Source organism: Erinaceus europaeus, chromosome 11 (genome assembly GCF_950295315.1).
Source record: "Erinaceus europaeus chromosome 11, mEriEur2.1, whole genome shotgun sequence".
NCBI classification, from domain to species: domain Eukaryota; kingdom Metazoa; phylum Chordata; class Mammalia; order Eulipotyphla; family Erinaceidae; genus Erinaceus; species Erinaceus europaeus.
In genome coordinates this window covers 57,532,432-57,557,779 of record NC_080172.1, presented here as the reverse complement: position 1 = coordinate 57,557,779, position 25,348 = coordinate 57,532,432, and the positions used below count along the sequence as shown (strand labels likewise).

Here is a 25,348-nt window from a genome sequence, read left to right as displayed (position 1 = left end):
TTCGGGACAACACTTCAAGAGTGGTGAGGCAGGTCTTCAGGTGTCTATCTTTCTCTCTTCCTCCTCCTCTCTCAATTTCTCTTTGTCCTATCTCATAAAAATAAGGGAAAGGGAGAAAATGGCTACCAGGAGTAGTGGATTTGTATTATCAGTACTGAGCTGCAGTGATAACCCCAGTGGCAAAATAAATAAACAAATCCTTCTTTTGGACTATAACAACAACTAGCTTTTCTGCACATTGCTACTCTGTAAATAAATATTCCCAGTCCCACCAGCAGTCAGGTCATTTTATGTTAGTCAATGATCAAACCCTTTTTTGACTACACATTGCTCTCAGACTAAGACAGAGTCCTTAACATTTTCTCATCCCTGTCTCTACCTGTATCATTCTTCTGCTTCATCTACCTTGACTGTAGACTCTCTTTTCTCTGGTGCTATGACCTTTGTATTCTCTCTCCCAAAGAAAAGCTCTTCCTCCTATCTTAATGAACTTGTAGTTATCCACAGCTCTTGGGTCCAGTGTCTCTAGAGAAACTTGTAGACTATCAGGTTCTTCTGTAAAATGCCTTCATATTCCTTTCTTTCACAGGCCAAATTTATAGTCATGTAATTATTTGTGTGACTTAATTAATACCTATTTCTCTGCTAAAACTACAAGCTAACTCTTAGAGGACAGTGGTTGGCACATAGTGGGTTATCAAGTAGTACTAATTAAATGAGAGACTAGCAAAGGAGTTGGAAATGAATTCTTGTCACATAGTTCTACACATGCATTTCACAATCAGTCAGAGAATGTAACCTTCCATATTCACAAACAGTTATTTTATCACTGAAACATCAAAAGTTACAAACACATAGACTTGAAGACATATTCATAAACCAGACAAAATGCACTGCAATAAACATAGAAAAAAACATATACACAAACCTGCACACAGGTTTGGAACACGAATAATATGCAAGTTTATATCTTTGTTTAACTAAATATATTAGGTGAGTCTTACTTAACATGTATCTATATATTCTAATCACATGATGATTTACTTGAAATTATTAAAAATAATATACATGACCAGTGGATATAACATATCTTATACCTCAGATGACATTCTAATTAACTTGCAGAATGTATTTTTCTTTTCTTATATGAATTCATTAAACTCACCTTCAAATGACAAAAAAAGAAATTATATGAGAAATCTCACTTGACTTGGTTTTTTTCACCAAGATGAATAGAAAACATAAGTAGGAACCCAGGTAGATGCCCAAACAGAGATAAAAATCTATACAAAGTTAGGAGAGGGATTTATACATATAAAGGATTTAAATAGATCAGTGCTCAGAAACAATTTGGTGTGCACATAAATTTTGATAATTGTACAAATAGATTGATAGGGCCAGGCGGAGAATAGATACGTAAAGTGAGTAAGGGTGAAAATGAAGAGAAGATGAAAGAGTGAATTGGAAAAAGAAGGCGAGAGATGATGAGTGGACATAGCAATTCTAGGCACTGTGGATGCTTTACCTGGCTGTTCCTCTACTGGCTCTTGGAGAACTACAGAAGTTGATTCTCCATATGCCAATGAAAGGAATTCTTCTATGTCACTGTCTCGAAGAAATTCCACTCCCGATCCATCGGCACAGATAACAAAAAATCTGAAGAAATAAAAATCTAATCACCTGGAGTGTTCAGTAAAAATGCTTTTCAAACTTGGAATTAAAGTTGAAGTTACCATATCAAGTCATCAACAAAAACATCACCACTATCAACATATTACCTTGGGACATGTTCACCATAGATTTGCAGATGATTTTTCTGAAGGTGAACAGTTGATAAATTGTCATACCCCTTAGTGTTTGCACTTACATCATCTTCAAAATTATTTTCAGGTAACATAGTTGATATGCTACCATCAGCCATAACCTAAGAGATAAAGTGTATAAGTAACTGAAAGGAGAATATCGCAAAGCTTACATTTCTATTCCTTGAAATGTTTGAGACCTATGTGTTGCATCTAAGTCTATAATTATGACCCCATTTGAGAAAGTAGGTAGTATTTTTTAAATGTTTTTTATTACCTTTATTTTTATTGGATAGAGACAGCCAGAAATTGAAAGGAAAGGGGAGATAGAGAGGGAGAGAGACAGAGAGATACCTGCAGCCCTTCTTCACCATTTGTGAAGCTTTCCCTCTGCAGGTGGGGACTGGGGGCTCAAACCCAGTCTTTGTTCACTGTAACATGTGTACTCAACCAGGTGTGCCACCACCTGGGCCCAGTAGGTAATCTTTTGGGTCAGGGTTATTTATTTGCATGTGTGCTCAATCAGGTGCACCAACACCAGACCCTTGGATACTTTAAAAAAAATTTTTTTTTTAATATTTAATTTATTTATTCCCTTTTGTTGCCCTTGTTGTTTTATTGTTGTAGTTATTATTGTTGTTGTCGTTGTTGGATAGGACAGAGAGAAATGGAGAGAGGAGGGGAAAACAGAGAGGAGGAGAGAAAGATAGACACTGCAGACCTGCTTCACCGCCTGTGAAGCGACTCCCCTGCAGGTGGGGAGCCGGGGTTCGAACCGGGATCCTTATGCCGGTCCTTGTGCTTTGCACCACCTGCGCTTAACCCACTGCGCTACAGCCCGACTCCCTGGATACTTATTTTTAAGGTGTAATTCATTACATATGGACTGTATTAACAAAAGTGAAAACCTGGTAGCACATTTCCACTTGTAAACTACATAGAATGTGGACACATTCTGAAAGATAAACTGGAATGTATTCAGAGCAAGGTAACTAGGATAGGAGGGACTGAAAACCTTATACTATAAGGATTAGTTTGAGAAATGTAATTAAAAAACTTGCAAGAGGGTTGAGGAGATAATATAATGGTTACATAAAGACTTTCATGCCTGAGGCATCAAGGTCCCAGGTTCTTCCTATACCACCATAAGCCAAAGTTGAGCAGTCCTCTGGTAATACAACAAACAAACAAACAATAAAAACACAAACAGCAGGTCTGGCAGTAGCACAGAGGGTTAAGCGCATATGGCGCTGAATGCAGGGACTCTTAAGGATCCCAGGTCTACCCCCTGGCTCCCCACCTGCATGAGGGTTGCTTCACAAGCGAAGAAGCTGGCCTGCAGGTGTTTATCTTTCTCTGCCCCTCTCTATCTTCCTCTCTATCCAACAACAAGGACAATAAGGGCAACAAAAATGGGAAAAATGGTCTCTAGGAGCAGTGGATTAGTAGTGCAGGCACCGAGCCCCAGCGATAACTCTGGGGTCCATAAACATACAAACAAACAAATAAACATTTAAAAAATAAAAACACAAATTTGTGAGAAAGAAGCACTCATGCAATTGTTATCTTGGAATACCAAAAGAGGTAATATGAAAAGGGATTATATAGTGGGGCTCCAAACATACAAACATAGAATAAGAACTCATGGACAGATTATAGAGAAAAACTTATTTTGTATCAAAATGAAAAGAAATGTTCTAGGAAATATTACTATCTAGATATGGAATGGATTTCCCTGGAAAGGAGTGTGTTTCTATCTGAAAGATTACTAAAGGGGATGCCTTGGAAGAGCATCAATACCTAGAAGAATGCATGGCCTGGACGATCTATGGTGTTTCAACTGAGAAGGTGTTGGGCTGTAAATTTTGACTGAAATTCAATTACAATCTGAAACTTGCTGCCTGAACACATTCAGTGATAAGTCTTGTTTACTTAGCACACACAAATTGTGTTTGACCAGGACTTTATGGCATGGGTTGTAATAAAAAAAATAATTTCACTAATAACTAGTCAATACGTAAAATTCCACTGTTGGCTAAGGAAAGACAAAAGTAAGTGTGTAAAGCAGAGACTATCATTTTTGGCAAGGGTCACATCATCAATATACTAGAATTTCAAGCTTACAGATATTTGTTACAACCACTCTACTCTGTTATCACATGCAAAAACAGCACTGATATTATGAAAACAAATGAACATAGTTGTGTTCTAAAATAGCTTTGCATAATGACAGTGAAATATGAGTTATCTATCATTTTTATGTGTCATGAAGTATTCTTCACCTCTGAGTTCTTCCAACCATTAAAACATTCGAAAAACTTTTCTCCCATGCACCGATAAAATAAATGATAGTGGCTTGCCAATGCCTCACCTAGAGGCAAAAGGATAGCTGTGGGATTGAAGGAAGGGAAACCGAAGAAAGAAGAATTCTACCTTTCAATGGCTGAGTACTTCTCTAGGCTTTTTTTTTTTTTTTTTTTTTACAAAGGCACTGTTCAACTATGGTTTAGGGTAGTGTTAATGGAAGATTAGGACTAGAGGACCCTAAATCCCAGTTCCACTGGAACCTGGAACTTGTATATCCAGCCACTAAGAAGGAAGAGAATTTGGAAGACAGCCAAGGAAGTCAGGCCCTTTGTTTCCTTACCGAGGGGGAGGAAGAAGGAAGGTATAGATATAGGCATGGTTTAGAAAGTAACAGAAGGTGAGGCCTTAAAAAGTGCATAAAAGAGTCCAGCTTCCTCTTCAACTAATTATTTTGACCAAATGAGCCATGCATCTCTGTGTATGTGTGCTTTTCATTTTCCTAAATAAAAATTTATAATGCCTGAGGCCACAGTCCTCCAAAATTCTTTGGGGGACAAAACCATGGTGAACTAGACACCATGAGGGAGAAAACCTTGTGTCTCCTTTCTCGGCAACAGTGGTGCATAGGTTGAACCTGTGACCTTGGAGCCTCGGGCATGACAGTCTCCTTAGTCTCTTTGGATAGCCATTAAGTTACCCCAGTCTCTGGATTTCCTACTTTCTGTCTTCAGCTCTACTAAAACTCTATGAATGCTTTGCCTACTCACATGCTTACTGCCTATGGATTGCTCTCACTTCTTTACTTAAACACACCATCCTTTTATTGCTCCTTTTTGTTGGCATTATTTTTGTTTAATGACATTTCTTCATTGTATTCTAATTATGTGTTTGACTTCTATCATCCAACCACTGATCTTGCAAATAGTTTGAAAGTACACTTGAGAATCAAAGATACTGACATCTACTACTGTTTGCCTGAAGTACAGGCATTAAGTGAATAACTAATCTGAGGCAATGAAAGCTGAAAAAATAACTACACAGAAATGCTCTGCTGAAATACCTTAAAGCCACAGTCTCTTTCTTGAAATGAATGGTGCACTTTACCTGAAAGGTGTTTCCCTCAGGATCCAGGACCTCACAGACCACGTCTGATGTATGTTTCATGATATACTTGCTAGCTCTTAGTTGCTCCTGTTTTTGGAAAGGATGATACATGTCACTGTTCACTTCATGGTAATAGACAGCTGAGCAATACCTATCAATATGTAGGCATCCCGTGTTTGGAGGTAACACCTGAAAAAGTAACAGAAACAAAGAAATACTTTACTTTTTGTTTAACTTGAGGAACTTGGAAAATAAGTTTAGGAAAAAAAAATTCCATCCACAAACTGTGGAAAGTATTAAATAGGAGCAGGCTTGAGTTTTGGGAAGGTTGTATTTATGATACCCTGAATTCAGTCCCCAGCACCAAAAAAAGTGAATATTTGTTTTCCTTGTCCTCATATTTCATCTACTCTTTTTAGTATATGTCCCAAGTAATTGTATCCTGTTATTGTGAGTATTTAGCTGAGGTAAACATACTTTACCTTCTTAAAAATGCTTGGAGGGACTCAGGTCCAAGCAGGGGATTTCTGTGTAGATTCCCCCCCCCCCCACCCAGGGAGGAAAGTTCATGATTGGTGGTGTAGTGCAGCAGGGATCTTTCACTGTCTTTCCTCCTGTCACTCACCTTCAATTAAAAAAAAAAAAAAAAAGAAAGGCCACTGGGAGAGATAAAGTTGTGCAGGTACCGTTCCCTCAGTGATAATTCTGATGGCAAAGAAAAAAAAGGGGGGGGGGCTTGGGATCTTTTTATGTTCTTGGACAAAAAGTATCTCTGAGAGAGTGGAAAGCTATGAGACAAATACTTGTGGGTTTTCTTTGTCCTAATTCCTCTGATGGTTGACACCATCCTTAAAAAAATCACTTTTGTGTAATTACTTCTGGCTGAGATGTTTTTTGAGATATAGTCATGAGCCATACATTAATTCTTAAAACAGTATACATTTATTCACTGCATTTTACTATACTCAGGAACACATGTAACTATCATTGTTAATTCCCCTTTGCCAAAAGAAAGTCTAATGCTATTAGCAGTCACTCTGCATTACCTGACCCCTAGTCTCAAGCAGCCACTGACTTGCTATCTCTGTGGATTCAGCTATTTGGAACATTTAATATACTGGAGAAGACAGGGAGAAGCAATAAAGGGAAATTGTGTCTGTGGAAACCCATACTTTGCATTTTGTAGACAAAGGGTGTAAGTCAACTAATCTAAGGATAATTCACGAGAGAATGATTTCCAAAGCCCTCAGTGGAATTCTCTTGTTGATACTCTTGTGAGTTACTGCCACTTTAGGCTAATGGAGTGTTAAATAGTTACTTCTGTTTGTGGAAAATGTTGTTTACAAGGAGTGAGCTCAGAGTCAGATTTATATAGGCAGTTATTGTGAGTGGGTGTCTCCTGGGACTAGTCGAGTCAAATAACAGCAATATTAGGAAGGGAGTACCTGTGGGGGTCCTCTAAATCTGTCCTCTTTTAGTGGCTGTTGGTCGTCACTGCTATCATTATATGAGGGTTTTGATTTTCAGGGTTACAACAGGGCATTGGGAAGGATGAGACTACAGCCAGTTAAATTATCATGGGAATGAGGAGTAGAGAGGGTTATGACTTGCAAAAAGATGTTCATGCCTTTGACTCCAAAGCCCAGAATCCAGCTCACAAATACCCTGCCCCCCACTAACATACACACAAAAGCCAGAACTGTGCTCTGGTTAAAAAAAGAGAAAAGAAAAGGAAGGGAAAAGGAAATTACCATTAGCCTTGCTGTTCTTCCTGAGAGTCAGATTTTGTCTCTGTGTTCTCTCTCTCTCTCTCTCTCTCTCTCTTTCTCTCTCCCTACCCCCCCTCCTCTATTTCTTTACATTAAGTGAATGTTTTAACATTTTGGTTGAGTTCTAGAGTTCAGAAAAGACTGATGTTAATCATTTTCCAGTTCTCTAGTTTTTTTCAGGGAGAAGTGAGTTTTCAGAGATCCTTACTTTTCTTCTCTGAAAGTGCTTCCAGGTAGAGTCCTTGCTTCACTAGCCTCAAGAACAGCACAGGAACCCTGGCTAGTTCTGAGGCCTTGCTATGATTTTTAGGCATATTTTAAAGTTAATATTGGTGGTTGCCTAAGTTTCAGCTTTCTCAGTTTCAACAGGTCCTGATTGAAGATGGATGGCCTCTAAAACTTACTAAAAGTTATTCTGAACAGAAAAAAGATAGTGTGTAACTTTGAGAATTAAGATACAGATTAAGATTAACTGAAAAAGTCACGTAGAAATGCCCAAATGGGGAGTTGGGCAGTAGTGTAGTGGGTAAAGCGCACGTGGGGAAAAGTGCAAGAACCAGCAGAAGGATCCTGGCTCGAGCCCTGGCTCCCCACCTGCAGGGGAGTCGCTTCACAAGCGGTGAACCAGGTCAGCAGGTGTCTATCTTTCTCTCCCCATCTTCCCCTCATCTCTCCATTTCTCTCTGTCCTATGTAACAATGATGACATCAATAACAACAACAATAATAACAACAAGGACAACAAGAGAGAAAATAAATAAATATTTTAAAAAATTAAAAAAAAAGAAATGCCCAAATGTTAACAGGAGTTTCCTTTCTTTCTAGAAAGCTAAACTGTACCAAAGTGAGTGGCATTCCTTTATGCAAACACTAAGAAGAAGAAGAAGAAGAAAAAAAATCCAGAAATAAATTCCTTTTACTATAACAACAGAAACAATAAAATATTTAGGAATAAACCTAGCAAAAGATGTAAAAGACTTGTATACTGAAAATTATGACTCACTATTCAAGGAAATAGAAAAAGAAACAAAGAAATGGAAAAATATTCCATGTTCATGGGTTGGGAGAATTAAAATCATTAAAATAGGGGCCGGGCAGTAACACAGCAGGTTAAGCACACGTGGTGCAAAGCGCAAGGATAGGCATAAGGACCCTGGTTCAAGGCCCCGGCTCCCCACCTGCAGAGAGGTCATTTCACAGGTGGTGATGCAGATCTGCAGGTGTCTATCTTTGTCTCCCCCTCTCTGTCTTCCCCTCCTCTCTCCATTTCTCTCTGTCCTATCCAACAACTACACCAATGACAACAATGGTAATGACCACAACAACAATAAAACAACAAGGGCAACAAAGAGGAAAAGGATGGTCTCCAGGAGCAGTGGATTCATGGTGCAGGCACCAAGTCCCATTGATAACCCTGGAGGCAAAAAAAAAAATCATTAAAATGAATATACTACCCAGAGCCATATACAAATTAAATGCAATCCCCATCAAGATCCCAACCAAATATTTTAGGAGAATAGAACAAAAGCTACAAATGTTTATCTGGAACCAGAAAAAAACTTAGACTTGTCAAAAAAATCTTGAGAAGCAACAACAGAACTGGAGGCATAACACTTCCAGATTTCAAACTGTATTATAGGGCCATTGTCATAAAAAATGCTTGGTACTAGAACATGAATAGAAATACTGACTAGTGGAATAGAATTGAGAGCCCAGAAGTAATCCCCCACACCTATGGACATTAGAGAGTTGACAAAGGTGCCTAGACTATTAAATGTGGAAAGGAGAGTCTCTTCAAAAAACGGTGTTGGAAAAATTGGGTTGAGATGTGCAGAAAAATGAAACTGAACCACTACATTTCACCAAAAACAAAAGTAAATTCCAAGTGGATCAAGGACTTGGATGTTAGATGAGAAACTATCAAATACTTAGAGGAAAATATTGGCTGGACTGTTTTCCGCATAAATTTTAAAGATATCTTCAATGAAATGAATCCAATTACAATGAAGACTAAATAAATGTTCCCAGAGGGATAGAGAATGAGAAAGCTATCAGGGGAGGGGGTGGGATATGGAGATTGGATGGTGGGAATTGTGTGGAGTTGTACCCTTGCACACAATTTGTTAATTTATCCTTTCTTAAATAAAAAATAAATTTAAAAATAATAAATAAATAAATAAATAAATAAATGGACCTACAGCAAATTTAAAAGCTTCTGCACGGCAAAAGAAAGCACTATCCAAACAAGAGACCCCTCACAGAATGGGAGAAGATGCCAAACATCAGACAAGAGGCTAATAGCCAAATTATATGAAGAACTCACCAAACTCAACAAGAAAACAAATGACCCCATCTAAAAACGAGGAGAGGACAGGAACAGAATATTCACCACAGAAGAGATCTGAAAGACCAACAAACATATGAAACAATGCTCCAAGTCATTGATTACCAGAGAAATGCAAATAAAGACAACAATGAGATACCGGGAGTTGGGTGGTAGCACAATGGGTTAAGTGCACATGGTGCAAAGTGCAAGGACCGGCATAAAGATCCTGGTTTGAGCCTCTGGATCCCCACCTGCATGGGAATTGCTTCACAGGTGGTGAAGCAGGTCTGCAGTGTCTATCTTTCTCTCCCCCCTCTGTCTTCCCCTCCTCTGTCTATTCCTCTCTGTCCTATCCAACAACGATGACATCAATAACAACAATAATAACTATAACAGCAATAAAAAACAACAACAACAATGAGATACCACTTCGCTCTTGTGAGAATGTCATACATCAGAGAAGATAACAGCAACAAATGCTGGAGAGGTTGTGGGTACAAAGAAACCCTCCTGTGTTGGTATGCATGAGACCCCTTCTGTTTCATTTGGTTTAAATCCCCCCTGCTTAACACTATTTTATTTACATAACCACTGTTAACAAGTTCCACCCTCCCTCCAGGGCATTTGTGGTTCAGTGATAGGATTCTTGCCTAATCTGCCCCCTCTTTGTCACACTCTGATTTTCACCAGTCACTTTTCTCTCCACCCTCTCTATGTCACATCCTGTTTCCACCCTACTTGGGAAGTATATATAAAGACAGCATTGTGAGTTTTAGAGTACTTTACCTTGAGTTTAGCTTAGCTCGTCTTAGATTGTGCTGCGTCCTGCATGAATAAAGAGATACTGCCTACAGCTCAACTATGAGTCCCTGGTCGTCTGTTACCTGCCCGTGAAGCCAGCCCGGTGAAAACAACCTAACCCGTCAAAAACACTCCTGCACTGCTGGTGGGAATGTAAATTGGTCCAACCTCTGTGGAGAGCTGTCTGGGAACTCTCAGAAAGCTAGAAATGGACCTACCTTATGACCCTGCAATCCTCTCCTGGGGATATATCCTAAGGAACCAAACACACCCATCCAAAAATATTTGTGTATACCTATGTTCTTCACAGCACAATTTGTGCTTGAGAGTCCAAATGCTTCATCCACTGTGCCACCTCCCAGACCACCGACAAAGCACGATTTGTAATAGACAATTCCTGGAAGCAACCCAGGTGTCTAACAGCAGCTGAGTGGCTAAGCAAGTTGTTGTATAAATACAAAATAGAGTACTACTCAGCAATTAAGAATGGTTATTTCACTGTTTTTAGCCCATCTTGAATGGAGCGTGAAGAAATCGTGTTAAGTGAAATAACTCAGAATCAGAAGGACGAATATGGGATGATCTCACTCACAGGCAGAATTGTAAAACAAGATCAGAAGAGAAAACACTAAGCAGAATTTGGACTGGAGTTGGTGTATTGCACCCAAGTAAAAGACTCTGGGGGTAGTGAGAGGGAAGGGTTAAGGTCCTGGAACATGATGGCTGAGAACCTAGTGGGGTTTATATTGTTATGTGGAAAATTGGGAAATGTTATGCATGTAAAAACTATTGTATTTACTGTATTCTATAAAATATTAATCCTCTAATAAAGAAAACAATAAAAAGAACCCTGGAGGGAAGAAAAATCACTTAAATTGTTGGCTATATCAGTAGGTATATAGAATCATTATATCCGTCTTATATCTAAAAAAGAAAGAGAGAAAGAAAGAAAGGAAGAAAGAGAGAGAGAAAGAAATAAAAAAAGAAAGAAAGAAAGAGAAAAGGTAGCAGCATCAAGTGTTGGACAGATTGTGAGGATAAAAGAACCCTCCTTCACAGCTGGTGGGAATGTAAATTGGTCCAACCTCTGTGGAGAGCAGTCTAGAGAACTCTCAGAAGGCTAGAAATGGACCTACCTTATGATCCTACAATTCCTCTCTTGGTGAATATATCCTAAGGAACTGAACATACTTATCCACAAATATTTGTGTATACCTATGTTCATAGCAGCATGATTTGTAATAGCCAAAACCTGGATGCAACCCAGGTGTCCAACAGCAGGTGAGTGGTTGAGCAAGCTGTAGTATATATACACAATGGAAGACTACTCAGCTATCAAAAATGGTTATTTCACTGTTTTCAGCCCATCTTGGATGGAGCTTGAAGGAATCATGAAAGCTAACCTGGATTGATGCTTAGAAACTCAGTTTGGCCAACAAATCAACATGCATTTAACTAGAGGTTGCTTTTAAACCTAAAGCCAGTTAGCAAACAGAATTCCCACATAATAATCCTACTTAGAGTTTACCATAAAGTTTGTCTCTTCCAACTGATTTCACACACTGAACGGAGGATGAACCACTCTTCATTAAAAAGTGTTTATGATAATGCTAATAAAGACAAGGACTCTTGCAGTCCTTTTCAGTAGTTTTTTTAAGGCTTATTTAGAGAGAGAGATTTAGTTTATGGTACTATCAGGGATTGAACTTCAGGCATAAAAAATTTTGTGTGCTCTGCACTATATGATGTTGGTCAAATCAGTAGTGTTCTTATAAATGATTAATACATTTCTGTATCTTTTCCCATAAGAATCATTTAGGTTGAATCAAATGAGTTTGGAAGAGCACTCAGAAGCTTGTTCTAGTACACACACACACACACACACACACACACACACACACACACACTTTTCCCAAAGAAGACAATGGGTTTTCTAGGGTAAGGAAACTGGCTTCCATTCTTGAGTCAGGGATAGAGGACAGTTTTGTTTTGTTTTGTTTTGTTTGTTTTTTAGATAGTGACAGGGAGGGAGAGTATGAAAGAGACTACAGTCCTGAAGCTTCCTTCAGTGAGCTGGGGGCCAGGCTTGAATCTGGATAGTGCACATGACAAAGCGTGCACTATCCAAGTAAGCTATTTTGCTAGCCCAAATCTTCTGTGTCTCTTTCTTTCTTTCTTTCTTTCTTTCTTTCTTTCTTTCTTTCTTTCTTCCTTCCTTCCTTCCTTCCTTCCTTCCTTCCTTCCTTTCTTTTTTAAAACTCTTTTTTTATTATCTTTATTTATTGAATAGAAACAGAAATTGAGAGGGAAGGGGGAGGCAGAGAGGAACCTCATGTATCCCAGGGAAGACAGCATAATGGCTGTGCAAACAATTTTCATGCATGAGGCTCCTGTGGTTCTAGGTTCAATCCCCAGAACCGACTCAGTTAAGCCAGAGCTGAACAGTGCTCTGGTCACATTCTCTCTCTCTCTCTCCCTCCCTCTCTCTCTCTCTCTCTCTCTCTCTCTCTCTCTCTATATATATATATATATATATATATATATATATATTTCTCTGTATCTCTCTCATTAAAAGTAAATAAAATATATTTTAAAAGGATATAACAGTCTATACTAGATAAAGAAAGAGTAGATTAACACTATCAGGAGGGATGAGAGGGAACAACCTGCTCCAGCAACTTTCACAGCTATAAATACTTATCATTGAGTACTTTTTCCATCTTCTGGCTCTGAGCTCTTGATATTCTGTGACATTTTTAGGTAGATATAGTCTGTGTTTCTTTTGTCTAGCAAGTGAAAAGACAAAGGCTCAACCTTCCAAGACTAAAGAGACTTCAAGTTGACAATGATAGGGAATGATAATGGTAAGACATTAGGTAGAGTGGGAATGAATGGAGGTTAGAAGGGTGGGAGAGTGAGAACTAGCTTAGAGATGGTAGAATATAAAGCTGATCTGGAAGCTGATTTGGTGGACCAGATACCCATAATGCTTTAACTACCCACAGTGCTGACCACTGAAAGGATACTGACACATAGATTTTGAATCAGAATTTGATTCATGTCTGATTCAAAAATATTAAAGTATTGTAAAGAGGACAGATTTTTTTACCTGTAAAAAGAAGATGAAGAAATCAATAGAGTTTAAGAAATATGTTCTAAGATCAAATGAGACAAGAGAGCACCAACCACCCACATAATAGGAGTACTCCCTGGCCCCAGAGGGTGGGCTTTCTTACCCAAATGGACTTTATCCTTAGTTGTCTTCATTTCATCTTATACCTACCTGGTATGTTCCCTGTGGCTTTGCAATAATAGCGGTCCCATCCCCAAAGGTAGCACAGCAGCTACTGTCCTCACAGTTGGTAATGACTGTGGCATAGTGTGGGTTTTCTATCCGCATGCACTTCACCTGCTTGGTGACAGTCTGAGGATCTTCACCTGCAAGCAAACACAGTGTAGGAAGATCTGACAGGACACTCAGCTTGGGACACACACCTCAGCCTGCAGATTTTTCTGCTGTCTCCTGAGTGTCTGGGTGAGAAGTTTGGACCAACTATGAGAAATACCCAGGGCTAAAGTGTGGACTACCCTTCTTGCCAAGTCAGAATTATCCTTCTAGAATAGCACGTTCTATTTGATGCAGTGTGTGTGTCTAGGGTTCTCACTGCCCTTCTTTTAAAATTTCTTTTTTTTTTTAAGTTTTTTTCTTTTAAAAAAATTTTATAATCTTTATTTATTTATTTATTGGATAGCGACAGCCAGAAATTGTCCCCACTCACAAAGCTTTCCCCCTGCAGGTGGGAACTGGAGGCTCTAACCTGGGTCCTTGTGCATTATAATCATTATCCCTTTTTATTTGTAGGAATTGAGAACCTCTGGGAAAATGCAAGATAGAATTTAAATACTCATATGATCAACACAATCCATACTTAATAATCTCTTATTGTATTGCTTCAAAAATTTTAACAATTATGTAAGAAAAAACTCGAGACAAAGTGAAGTTCATTTTTCATTCTATCTGTGGGTTTATTCCCTGCTCTCACAACCCATTTTTATATTTTAATATGTATCAAGATCAATACACAATTCTTTTTATGCTTTAAATTTACATAGACTACATGTCCCTCTACTTCCTTTGAAACATCTAGTCATCCAGGTTTGTGTATGTGAGCAATTATATGTATATTTTATTATTTCTAACTCCTATATTCCTTCATAAGAATGTGTCACATTTTATTGCTGTTTTGAAGCAGATGGACATTTATTTTCCCAATATTTCAATATTATACTCTGTGTTGTAAGTAGTACCCTCTCATCTGTTTCCTTGTGCAGATGTGTAAGACTGTTTCTCTCTATACCCAAAAGCAAATTAGTGTAGCATATGATATGCACATTTTCAATTAACTACACATTTGAAAATTGCCCTCCCACTGGTTCTTCCAATTCCCACTCTAATTAATGAAAAAATGAAGGCTTCACTTTCCCCTGCTCACTTGTCAATTCTGTTGTGCTTAATTTGCCAATGAAGCATTTAAGGCATTAAACAAATGAACCCTGACAGGAAAGAAAAGAGTCTGGGAATAATCCAAAAATGGGCAAGGGATATGAACAGAATATTCACTACAAAAGAGATCCAAAAGGCTAATAAACACATGAAAAACTGCTACAGGTCACTGATTGCCAGAAAAATGGAAATAAAGACAACATTGAGATACTATCTCACCCCTGTGAGATTGGCATACATCAAAAAGGACAGAAGCAACAAATCCTGGAGAGGCTGTGGGGACAGAGGAGCCCTTCTGCACTGCTGGTGGGAATGTAAACTGGTCCAGCCTCTGTGGAGAGCAGTCTGGAGAACTCTCACAAGGCTAGACATGGGCCTTCCATATGACCCAGTAATCCCTCTCCTAGGGATATACCCCAAGGACTCCATAATACCCAACAAAAAAGAAATGTGTACACCTATGTCCATAGCAGCACAATTTGTAATATCTAAAACCTGGAAGCAACCCAGGTGCCCAACAACAGATGAGTGTCTGAGAAAGTTGTGGTGTATATATATACAATGGAATTCTATGCGGCTATTAAGAACAATGAACCCACCTTCTCTGACCTATCTTGGACGGAGCTAGAAGGAATTATGTTAAGTGAGCTAAATCAGAAAGATAAAGATGAGTATGGGATGATCCCACTCATCAACAGAAGTTGAGAAAGAAGAACAGAAAGGGAAACTAAAAGCAGGATTTGACTGAATTTGTAGTAGGGCACCAAAGTAAAAACCCTGGGTGGAGAGTAAGGGTGGATGTTCAGCTTCACGGGGGGTGGGGCGGGGGTGGGGGAGAGGAGAGGGGGTTAGGGGTGGGACACAGTCTTTTGGTGGCGGAATGGTGTTTATGTACACTCCTATCAATTTGTAGTCATATAAATCACTATTTAATTAATATGAGGGGAAAAATTGATTGTATGTCTCAAACTTTAAAGCACAGACTGAGTCTTTTTAATACATAGGCTGAGTCTTTGATATGTTGACTTTCTTAAAATCTTAGACGAGGGAGAACAGAAGCAACCGGTGGCACAGCTATATGCAAATAATGTCAAAGGACATAACTTATGGTGATGTTTTGTATGATGCAGCAAATTCTAACAAAGGGATATTTCAAAGTTAACCCAATTGCCAAATAATGTGATTATAGTAATAACTATCTATTGCCTTCTTAAACCCTAAGACAGCAGGATCCTCCTGCTTCCTCTTTAGAGCCTATATTTCTCCCAGTCCTGGAACCACTAGGATGAGGTTCAATTTCCTGCATGCTTCTCTCAATTCATACCAAATGATATTGCATCCACTGACCCCAACCTAATCAACGCAAGGAGTACCACCTCAGCATGCTTCACTTCAGACTGTGTCCAAAGATGTCAGGCATGGAATGTCAACTCTTTACCCTCATTACTTGGGTGAGACCTTTCCTTTCATAGTATTCTCAAATTTCATTCCAGGAAGTTCATTTCCTAACAAAATCCCAAAACCTATATATAGACCATGTCCCATGAGAGAGAGCATATGTTCACATGTATCCATAAGTTAGGGCAAAATATATACCTGAAAGCAAAAATACACAATAGTCTGTAGTGAGTCAGTAAAAAAGTTCATAATGAAATAGTGTCTACTTAGACTTAGATACCCTCCTCTCCTACTTCCTATTACAATTCTCTCACTCACTCCAAAGCTAACCTCATCAAAGCAAGGACTGAAAAAGCTGAATAAGGGCAAGAGACTGGCATACTTTAATGATGACTCTTTAGTCATTATCAGGCCACCCCATCAGCTGGGGCCCTATTCGGGGAGTCCTGAGATTCCCAAACAAACATGATGGGCCTAGACCTCAAATAAATCCCTCTCTCCATTGTTATCAGTCATTCCTATCAGGAACAACACAATAGACCCCTTTGTGGACCCCCATAGGACCTTGTCCTCAACTTGGATCAACAATGGTAGAGAATGTTCCATCCTCCAAAGGGAGGCTGGACAATATACTCTATGCTACACCTGAGGAAGATGGGTCGATATTGGGGCATCTTGGAACATTCCTATTTATGACCACAGAATGTGAGCTCAGATCTGAAGAGATGCAGAGGTCACATAGGCTGAATATGGACCCCAGATCACATCAAATTGATGGGGTTTACAGTCAATAATATTTATACCCCTTTCCCATATTTGGGAGCTACTCTCTTCCCTGATCCAGCTTTCTTGTCCTTCTGCCAGCCATGACATCACCTCCCCAGACAATAATTAGGATGCACCTGCATATCAGATTTCAGGCTCAGGCAAAAACCAAACCAAACCAAACCAAAACCAAAACAAACCAAACCAAACCAAAACAAAACAAACCAAAACAAACCAAAACAAAACAAAAAACCATTAGTATAGCCACAAGCCCTTTGGAATATAACTAGAATATGCCTACTAGCTATCTACAAGATGGAGAAACCCCCTCCCCCCAATCTTCATCTGCACTATTCCAGCTTTTATGTCTATGATTGGTCAACAATTTATTTGTCTTTGTATGTTAACTCTCTTATCAACTACCAGGTTCCAGATGCTAGCATGATGCCGATCAGACTTCCCTGGACAGACAACCCCACCAATGTGTCCTGGAGCTCTGCTTCCCCAGAGCCCTTCCCCACTAGGGAAAGAGAAAGACAGGTTGGGATTATGGATCAACCTGTCAATGCCCATGATCAGTCGAGAAGCAATTACAGAAGCCAAACCTTCCACCTTTTGCATCCCACAATGACCTTGGGTCCATACTCCCAGAGGGTTAAAGAATAGAAAAGCTATCAGGGAAGGGGATGGGATACAGAGTTCTGGTGGAGGGAACTGTGTGAAGTTGTACCCCTCTTATCCTATGGTTTAGTCAATGTTTCCTTTCTATAAATAAAAAATCAAATAAAAAAAGAGTCTGGGAATACTTTTTTCAAAAATCTTATTAGATTTAGGTTAGGGAATATGATCAGTGGTTAGATTCTTTGAAGAGCTTCCAGGTAGCCAGAAGCTGCAGCTTGCTTTTTCTCTTACCTCACCTTTTAGGCAACAATAGGTGTATGTTCAGAATTACAGGAGGACCTACCTGAGACTGTTTTATACAAATTAAATTCTTTAAGGATCAGAGGAAACCAGTCTGGTAGTTAATGTCCAAGATGATTGAGAGATGATAATGTTTAACTGCCTCCAATCTATTCTACTATTTTTAGTGGCATAAAAAAAGAAAGAAAGAAAGAAAGAAAGAAAAAAAACAAAAAAAATCAACTGAAAATTACCTATTAGTATGCATCATCAGTCAACTGTTATCACTGTTGTATGGGGCCATGTGGACATGATTAGCAGATGTTATAGCATACAGCATACAGCATACAATGCAACCTCTAAGGGACTTTAGAGAACTTAAGAGATTTAAATAAAGGTCTGGGGAAGCGTTCCTTTTGGTCTCTTGGTCTCCTGCTATCCTGGCTTACTGCTGTCCCCTGCTTCTCCCTTACTTCTCTCAGAATCCACATTTCTTGGAAAATGATGGCTGGAGAATGGACTTGTGGCAGGAAGTTACCCATGCTGTGTGTTATCCCCTTAGGCTTTTAAGTCTCTTCCTCCTTTACCTATTCCATTACTGTGGTTTTTAAGAACCTAATAAATCTGCTGATTTTAAAACCCCCACCAAAAGTGCTATTTATTTATTTATTTTTACTACATCACTCTCTAGTCACTTGAGGGTAAAATTCATAATAAAAGGTTTCACAGACCTACATTGAACTGCACTATTATTTTTTTAAATATTTTATTCATTTATTCATGAGAAAGATAGGAGGAGAAAGAACCAGCTATTACTCTGGTCCATGTGCTGCTGGGGATTGAACTCAGGACCTCATGCTTGAGAGTCCAATGCTTTATCCACTGTGCCACCTCCCAGACCACTGAACTACATTATTATAATTCAGTTATTGTTCTTTTTAATTTATGTGTGTATTTTTATTTTTTATTTGATAGGTCAGAGAAAAATTGAGAGGGGAAGATAGGCAGACACCTGCAACTCTGTTCCACTGATTGTGACACTTCCCTTCTGTAGATGGAGAGCATGGCCTTGAACCCAGGACCTTGTGCATGGCAACATGCGTGTTCAATGAGGTTTTCTACCACCCATGACACTGAGTTTTTAACTTTAAAAAATTTCTCTTGGGAGTCGGGCGGTAGCGTAGTGGTTAAGTGCAGGTGGCACAAAGCACAAGGACCGGCGAGAGGATCCCGGTTCAAGCCCCTGGCTCCCCACCTGCAGGGGAGTCGCTTCACAAGCAGTGAAGCAGGTCTGCAGGTGTCTATCTTTCTCTCCCCCTCTCTGTCTCCCCCTCCTCTCTCCATTTCTCTCTGTCTTATCCAACAATGAAGACATCAACAACAACAACAATAATAACTACAATAATAAAACAACAAGGGCAAAAACAAAGGGAAAAATGAATAAATAAATATTAAAAATTTTTTTTCTCTTAATTAAAAAATTTTCAAAGTATTTGACATACTGTCATATATTTAAAAAAATAAAGCTTACTTGTTTCATTATCATCTGTAGGACTAATAAGAACTTCATAAACTTGATAAAAGGTTGTGATTCTGGTCCCATCAGCATGGTCCACTATTCTGGTGCCATCACTTTTTTCGACAATAATCACTTTGTCTTCTCGAGTTGTCATAACCTAAATATATGAAGGCAAAGCATAATTAATTGGCCTGGTGCAGTAGTTTGCATGCCCATGATACCTTCATAATCTGGTTATTTATTTGAAAAATAAATTTTGTCTCACATATCTATCTTTTTAAAATATTTATTTATTTATTTATTCCCTTTCGTTGCCCTTGTTTTATTGTTGTAGTTATTATCATTGTTGATATTGATGTCGATGTTGTTGGATAGGACAGAGAGAAATGGAGAGAGGAGGAGAAGACAGAGAAGGGAAGAGAAAGATAGACACCTGCAAACCTGCTTCACCGCCTGTGAAGCGACTCCCCTGCAGGTGGGGACCCGGGGGCTTGAACCGGGATCCTTATGCCGGTCCTTGCGTTTTGTGCCAGTTGCCCTTAAACCGCTGCGTTACCGCCCGACTCCCTCACATATCTATCTAACCTTATAACAATCCCAGGAGATAGTCAATGATGTCCCCATTTTGTATTTTGTAACTTTAAAAGTTATAGACAAAGAAATTTCCCCAAGGTTATACAGCAAATGTCAGTGCTGGTGTTGAATAAGGCTGTCTGACTTCAAAACTGATACTCCTTCCATTTTTGCATGTCAGTATGTAAGAATTTAATGTCAGGACTGGTCTGACCCAGGTCTTTCTGGTAAAATGACCTCAGGTCCTGCTGCCTCAGAAGGTATTGATTTTAAGATAAGTATGGCAAGCTGGGGCTGCCCTTCATGCTTTGAGTGTCAACTTTCAGGTCTTGGTCTTATCAGGACATAATTGGGGCTGGGGTGGGTAGAAGGACAGAGATGGTAGTCTAGTCACCTCAACTATAAAATGAAAACAATAGCTTGATGTGTGAAGTAAATGAGTTAGTATTGGGAAAGCACCAAGAATAGGACCTAATACACAATGAGTATTAGTATCATCATCTTCACTATTATTCAGTTAAGATCTAGTATTTAGTCCCTGTTTATACCCAAGTTCTTCGATATTGACACATGCTTCTATAATGGTGATAGATATCAATAAAGGAAGCAACACTACTAATAGGGAAGTATTACACAAGTTTTCACAGTCAGCCAAACAACTGACATCTCATTTGGGTATGTGAGACCCAGGTTTGAGCCTGGCCCCTGCTGCACTAGAAGGAGCTTCAGTGCTTTAGTTTCTCCCTCTCCCTCACCCTCTCCTTTTCTCGCCTCCAGGGTTATTGCTGTGGCTCGGTGCCAGCATTGGTCCTGGCAGCCATTTTTTTCTATTGGATTGGATAGAGAGAAATTGAGAGAGGAAGGGAAGATAGAGAGGGAGAGAGAGAGACACCTGCAGACCTGCTTCACTGTGTGTGAAGTGATCCCTCACCCCTGTAGGTGGGAAGCCAGGGGCTCTGATCAGGATCCTTGTGTGTGTCCCTGAACTTAGTACTATGTGTGCTTAACCCAGTGAACTACCACCCTGCAACCCTCCTTTCTCTTTTTCCATTTCTTTTCAATTTCTCTTTTCCTCTATCCAATAAATTATTTAAATAATAAGTAGAAGTCAGTTTGCCTCTCTGTCTCTCTGGCTGTAGCTAAAACATTCAACAACTTAACAACTGGGAGAAAGTCTAACCTCATCAGATAAAGAACGGACTACAAAATCTGGATAAGGGCAAGAGATTGTTTCATTTAATAATGGCCATTTTGATCACTACCAGACCATTCCATCATCTGGGGCCCTAGACACGATGGGCCAAGACCTCCAATAGATCCCTCTCTCTACCATCACTGGTCACTACCACCAGGAATGTCACCATAAGCCCTCTAGTGGGCCTCTCCAGGACCTTTCCCTCTCTATAAAGCAGTAATGGTAGGTACTGTACCATTCTCCAAAGGGAGTCTGGATCATTCTATTCTGTTGCTCAAGGAAGACTGGTCCTGAAATGAGTGCAGCCTAGAATGTTCCCCGCTGTGACCATGGACTGAACACAGACTGACAGGGACTAGGAGGTTATACAGACTCCTGTGTTAAATATGAATAGACAAGGCCCCAGGTCAGATCGATAAGAAAAGCAGTTAATGGTATTTATATACTTTCTTCAAGTTTAGGAGCTACTCTCCGCCCTAATCCAGTTTTCTATCCCTATTCTTAACTCTGACATCATCTTCTTAGATAATGTTTGTATGTTTCTTTCTTTTTGCCACCAGGGTTATTGCTGGGGGCTCAGTTCTATATGACAAATCCATCACTAGCGTTGGCCATTTTTTACATTTTTTTCTATTTTATTTGTGTATTTATTTTTTGACAGGACAGAGATAAATTGAGGAGGAGGGGAAGATAGGGAGAAAGATGAGACACCTGCAGATCTGCTCTACTGCTTGTGAAGTGCACCTCTGGTAGGTAGGGAGCAGGGGCTCAAAGGAGGATCTTTGAACATGGTGATATGTGTGCTTAACTAGTTGCACCTCTGCCCAACCCCACTAGACAACATTTTTAGTTAACTTCCATGTTAGTTATCAAGCTCTAGCAGAAATTATTAAAGTCATGGACTCCTAGAACATATTTAAAATGGACTTCCTAGCTTCTTTCCAACCTAAGATCCCAGTTCTCATATGCTCTATTCCTACTTTTTGGTTCCAGTTTATTAAACATTTTGTCCTGCTTTATACATTACCACTTTTCAGCCATCAAGTTACAGATGCTATTATGATTCCATCTTGACTTACCTGTGCTGAAGACCTCATCAATGTGTCCTGGAACCTCACCTCCTCAGAGTCCTACCCCACTAGGGAAAGATAGAAACAGGCTGGGGGTATGGATTGACCTGCCAACATCCATGTGGAGTAGAGAATCAATTACAAAATCCAGAACTCTCACCTTCTGCACCCCAGAAAACATTTTGGTCCATAACCCCAGTGGGGGAGAAATGTTAGGGGAAGATGACCAGAGAGCTCTGAACACTAATTCCATCAGGACCCAGAGAGAGAAGAGAAAAAAGGAAGGACATTTAGAAGTAGCAGTAGATGTAGATGTGTCTTAGAAAGGAAGAGAGGGGGAATTGGGTGGTAGTGCAGCGGGTTAAGTGCACGTGGCGCAAAGTGCAAGGACTGGCATAAAGAACCCAGTTCAAGCCCCCAACTCCCCACCTGCAGGGGAGTCGCTTCACAGGCGGTGAAGCAGGTCTGCAGGTGTCTATCTTTCTCTCCCCCTCTCTGTCTTTCCCTCCTCTCTCCATTTCTCTCTGTCCTATCCAACAACAATGACATCAACAATAATAATAACTACAACAATAAAACAAGGGCAACAAAAGGGAATAAGTAAATAATTAAAACATTAATTAAAAACCATAATGTCATACCACTTCACATCTACTAGGATGCTGAGACTATAAATTTCATTTAAAAAAAAAGAAAGGAAGAGAGGGCAGGACCATAGGAAGAAAAGGGCAAATACATATAAATATAGTTACAGAAATAATAGTCAATCCATATCTTTGACATTGGGAGAACTACTGCAGTTCCCAATGGAGGGAATAGGACACAGACTCTGGTGGTGGGAAAGGTGTGGAATTACACACCTGCTATCGTGTAATTTTTTAAATCACTATTAAAAAAAAGTGGATTATCTGAAGTGAGCAGAAAGTTTTTCTGAGATAATATGTATTTTGGTTCTCACAAAACAAACAACTAGTATGGTAAAAGATTACAAAATCATTTCATAAGCAGACTGAAGAAAGGAAAACAGGTATGATTAGATAATGTGATTCATCTCAATAGCAAGCAAACTTTTGTGCTTTTGTCCAGTAGTACAACATGTTTGCTGACAAATGTGGAAGGTTTGTAAACCAGAGCTAAGACATCTAAGGCGTCTTCATCTGCTTTAATTTTAGAGGGTGCTGCAAAGTTCCACCTCCATTACTGAGAATGGAAAGAGCCATGTTTTTTGGTCACCTAAAATTGGTTTCAATTCTTACCCTAGCAGTTTCTGGGTGAGTACCTTTGGTTGCATTTTTGGCTTGTTGAGGCTCTTCTTCCTCATCTGCATGATAACATTCAGTTATGTGAGAACTGAATGAGACTGTGTATTCAGAAAACCCCAAATAGGAAGTCTGGCACATAGAAGGGGAGTCAGGCGGTAGCGCAGTGGGTTAAGTGCACATGGCGTGAAGCACAAGGACTGGTGTAAGGATCCTGGTTGGAGCCCCCCGCTTCTCACCTGCAAGGGAGTCACTTCACAGGCAATGAAGCAGGTCTGCAGGTGTCTATCTTTCTCTCCCCCTCTCTGTCTTCCCCTCCTCTCTCCATTTCTCTCTGTCCTATCTAGCAATGACAACATCAATAATAATAACTATAACAACAACAACAACAACAACAAAAAACCAAGGGAAATAAAAGGGGGGGGGGAAGGTGTTACTGTTCATCCTGTGAGTTTCAATCTCACACCATAAACAATTACTTTTCTTCACACTCATTTGTCACTTATTCTTATGCTATATGTAAGCCTTTTGTCCAAGTTTGTCTGCAGTGTTGAGTTTTTGAGTTGCTAAGTGTGATGATGACCCAATATAAATCAATTTAGGTACAGATACAGAAGTAAGAATAGTCTCTCACTTCTAGAAGTTAAGATATGCACAAACATTTTCAATATAAATATAAGTATGGCACATACTCAATGATATGCATAGAAAATGCATGTGTAGGGACTGGGCAGTGATGTACATGCTTGAACATAACGGCAGGGTGGAAGCTTCACAGGCAGTGGGTGCAGTGCTGTAGATGTCTCTCTATTTTCCCTTCCTCAATTTTTCTTGAACTTACCAAATAAAAATATAAATAAAGATTTTAAAATACTTAAAAAAATTTTTAATTAATTTTTTATTTTTGAGAGAGATGCAGAGAGAGAAAGACACACACAGAGAGAAACATCAGAGCACTTCTCAGCTTTGGCTTATGGTGGTGCTGGGGATTGAACCTGGGACTTAGAGCCTTCTTTTTAAAAGAAAATGCGTTTCTATAACTCCAAATATTTAGCATTTCATAATACCTATGCTGGTCAAATAAATGACACAATGTTTATAGATTTGAAAAGACAGATTCATCTATTCTTCCTCCCATCTCACTCTTTCTATCCACTGCAACTGACCAGTTATAGAACATTTTATAATTTCTGCCAGGCATTCTTCTAAACATTGTTTCAGAACTCTAACAATTTAGAATTTTTTTGCAATGCATACTAGTGTGTCATACCGTTCCATTGACAGGATCTGTGGCCTGGAAGGATAAAAACGGGGCCAAATCTGTTATTCTTTCTAACCCTTTGGTGCCAATCCGATTTCCTTCAGGTGTGGTTGTAAACCAGGTGCCCAAGTGAGTCTCCACATGTGGTACTATTTGAACAGTTTCTGCTGGAGGTTCCTGAATTTCACTCTTTTGTGGCAATAGTGGTTTTTGTTCTGGAGCTTTATGACTTTTTCCTGAGAATGTTCAAGCAAAATCAAGCAAAGAAGCATAACTATAGTATCAATGATATAAACTATTCATTAAGTTTTGCTAAGTTGTGAGATTCACTAGGATTGTGGCACAGAAATTCTAAGTGTTAAGTAAATTTAATTACATTATTTCTCATGAAGGAAAAATGTGGGGCTATATGGGGGCTGGTTGGTGGCGCACCTGGTTGATCAATCATGTTACAGTTCACAGGGGGCTGGGTTCAAGCACCCAGTCCCTACCTGCCGAGGGTGGGGGGTTGGGGGTTGAAAGCTTCACAATGATGGAGCAGTGCTGCAGGTGTCTCTCTCTCCCTATCTCCCCCTACCCTCTTGATTTCTGGCTGTCTCTAGCCAATAAAAATATAATACATTTAAAAAAATATGGGGCTATAAATATCTTATTCTTGGTATTTAAGTCCCAGACAGATTCCTGACATCTTCCTATGAACATGCACATGAAAACACAACTCACTTTTTTTTAATGTTACAATACCTATTGTGGTTGATTTCTGTATACTTTTAAACTTTCCTTTTATTTTCCTGGA

At 39.4% G+C, this 25,348-nt stretch overlaps 1 protein-coding gene across 2 annotated transcripts in view; it reads right to left on the bottom strand.

Annotated features, from left to right (window-relative positions):
• The window catches only part of SPAG17 (sperm associated antigen 17), a 287,832-nt gene that overhangs the window by 39,104 nt on the left and 223,380 nt on the right, over positions 1-25,348 (bottom strand). For both annotated transcript variants that reach the window (XM_060201805.1, XM_060201806.1), the window contains exons 29-34: positions 24,562-24,788; positions 19,207-19,351; positions 13,392-13,546; positions 5,214-5,402; positions 1,779-1,924; positions 1,526-1,656 (exon numbers count right to left, since the gene is read on the bottom strand). In XM_060201805.1, coding sequence (XP_060057788.1) covers positions 1,526-1,656; positions 1,779-1,924; positions 5,214-5,402; positions 13,392-13,546; positions 19,207-19,351; positions 24,562-24,788 — 993 coding nt within the window. The remainder of the gene's footprint in view (positions 1-1,525; positions 1,657-1,778; positions 1,925-5,213; positions 5,403-13,391; positions 13,547-19,206; positions 19,352-24,561; positions 24,789-25,348) is intronic.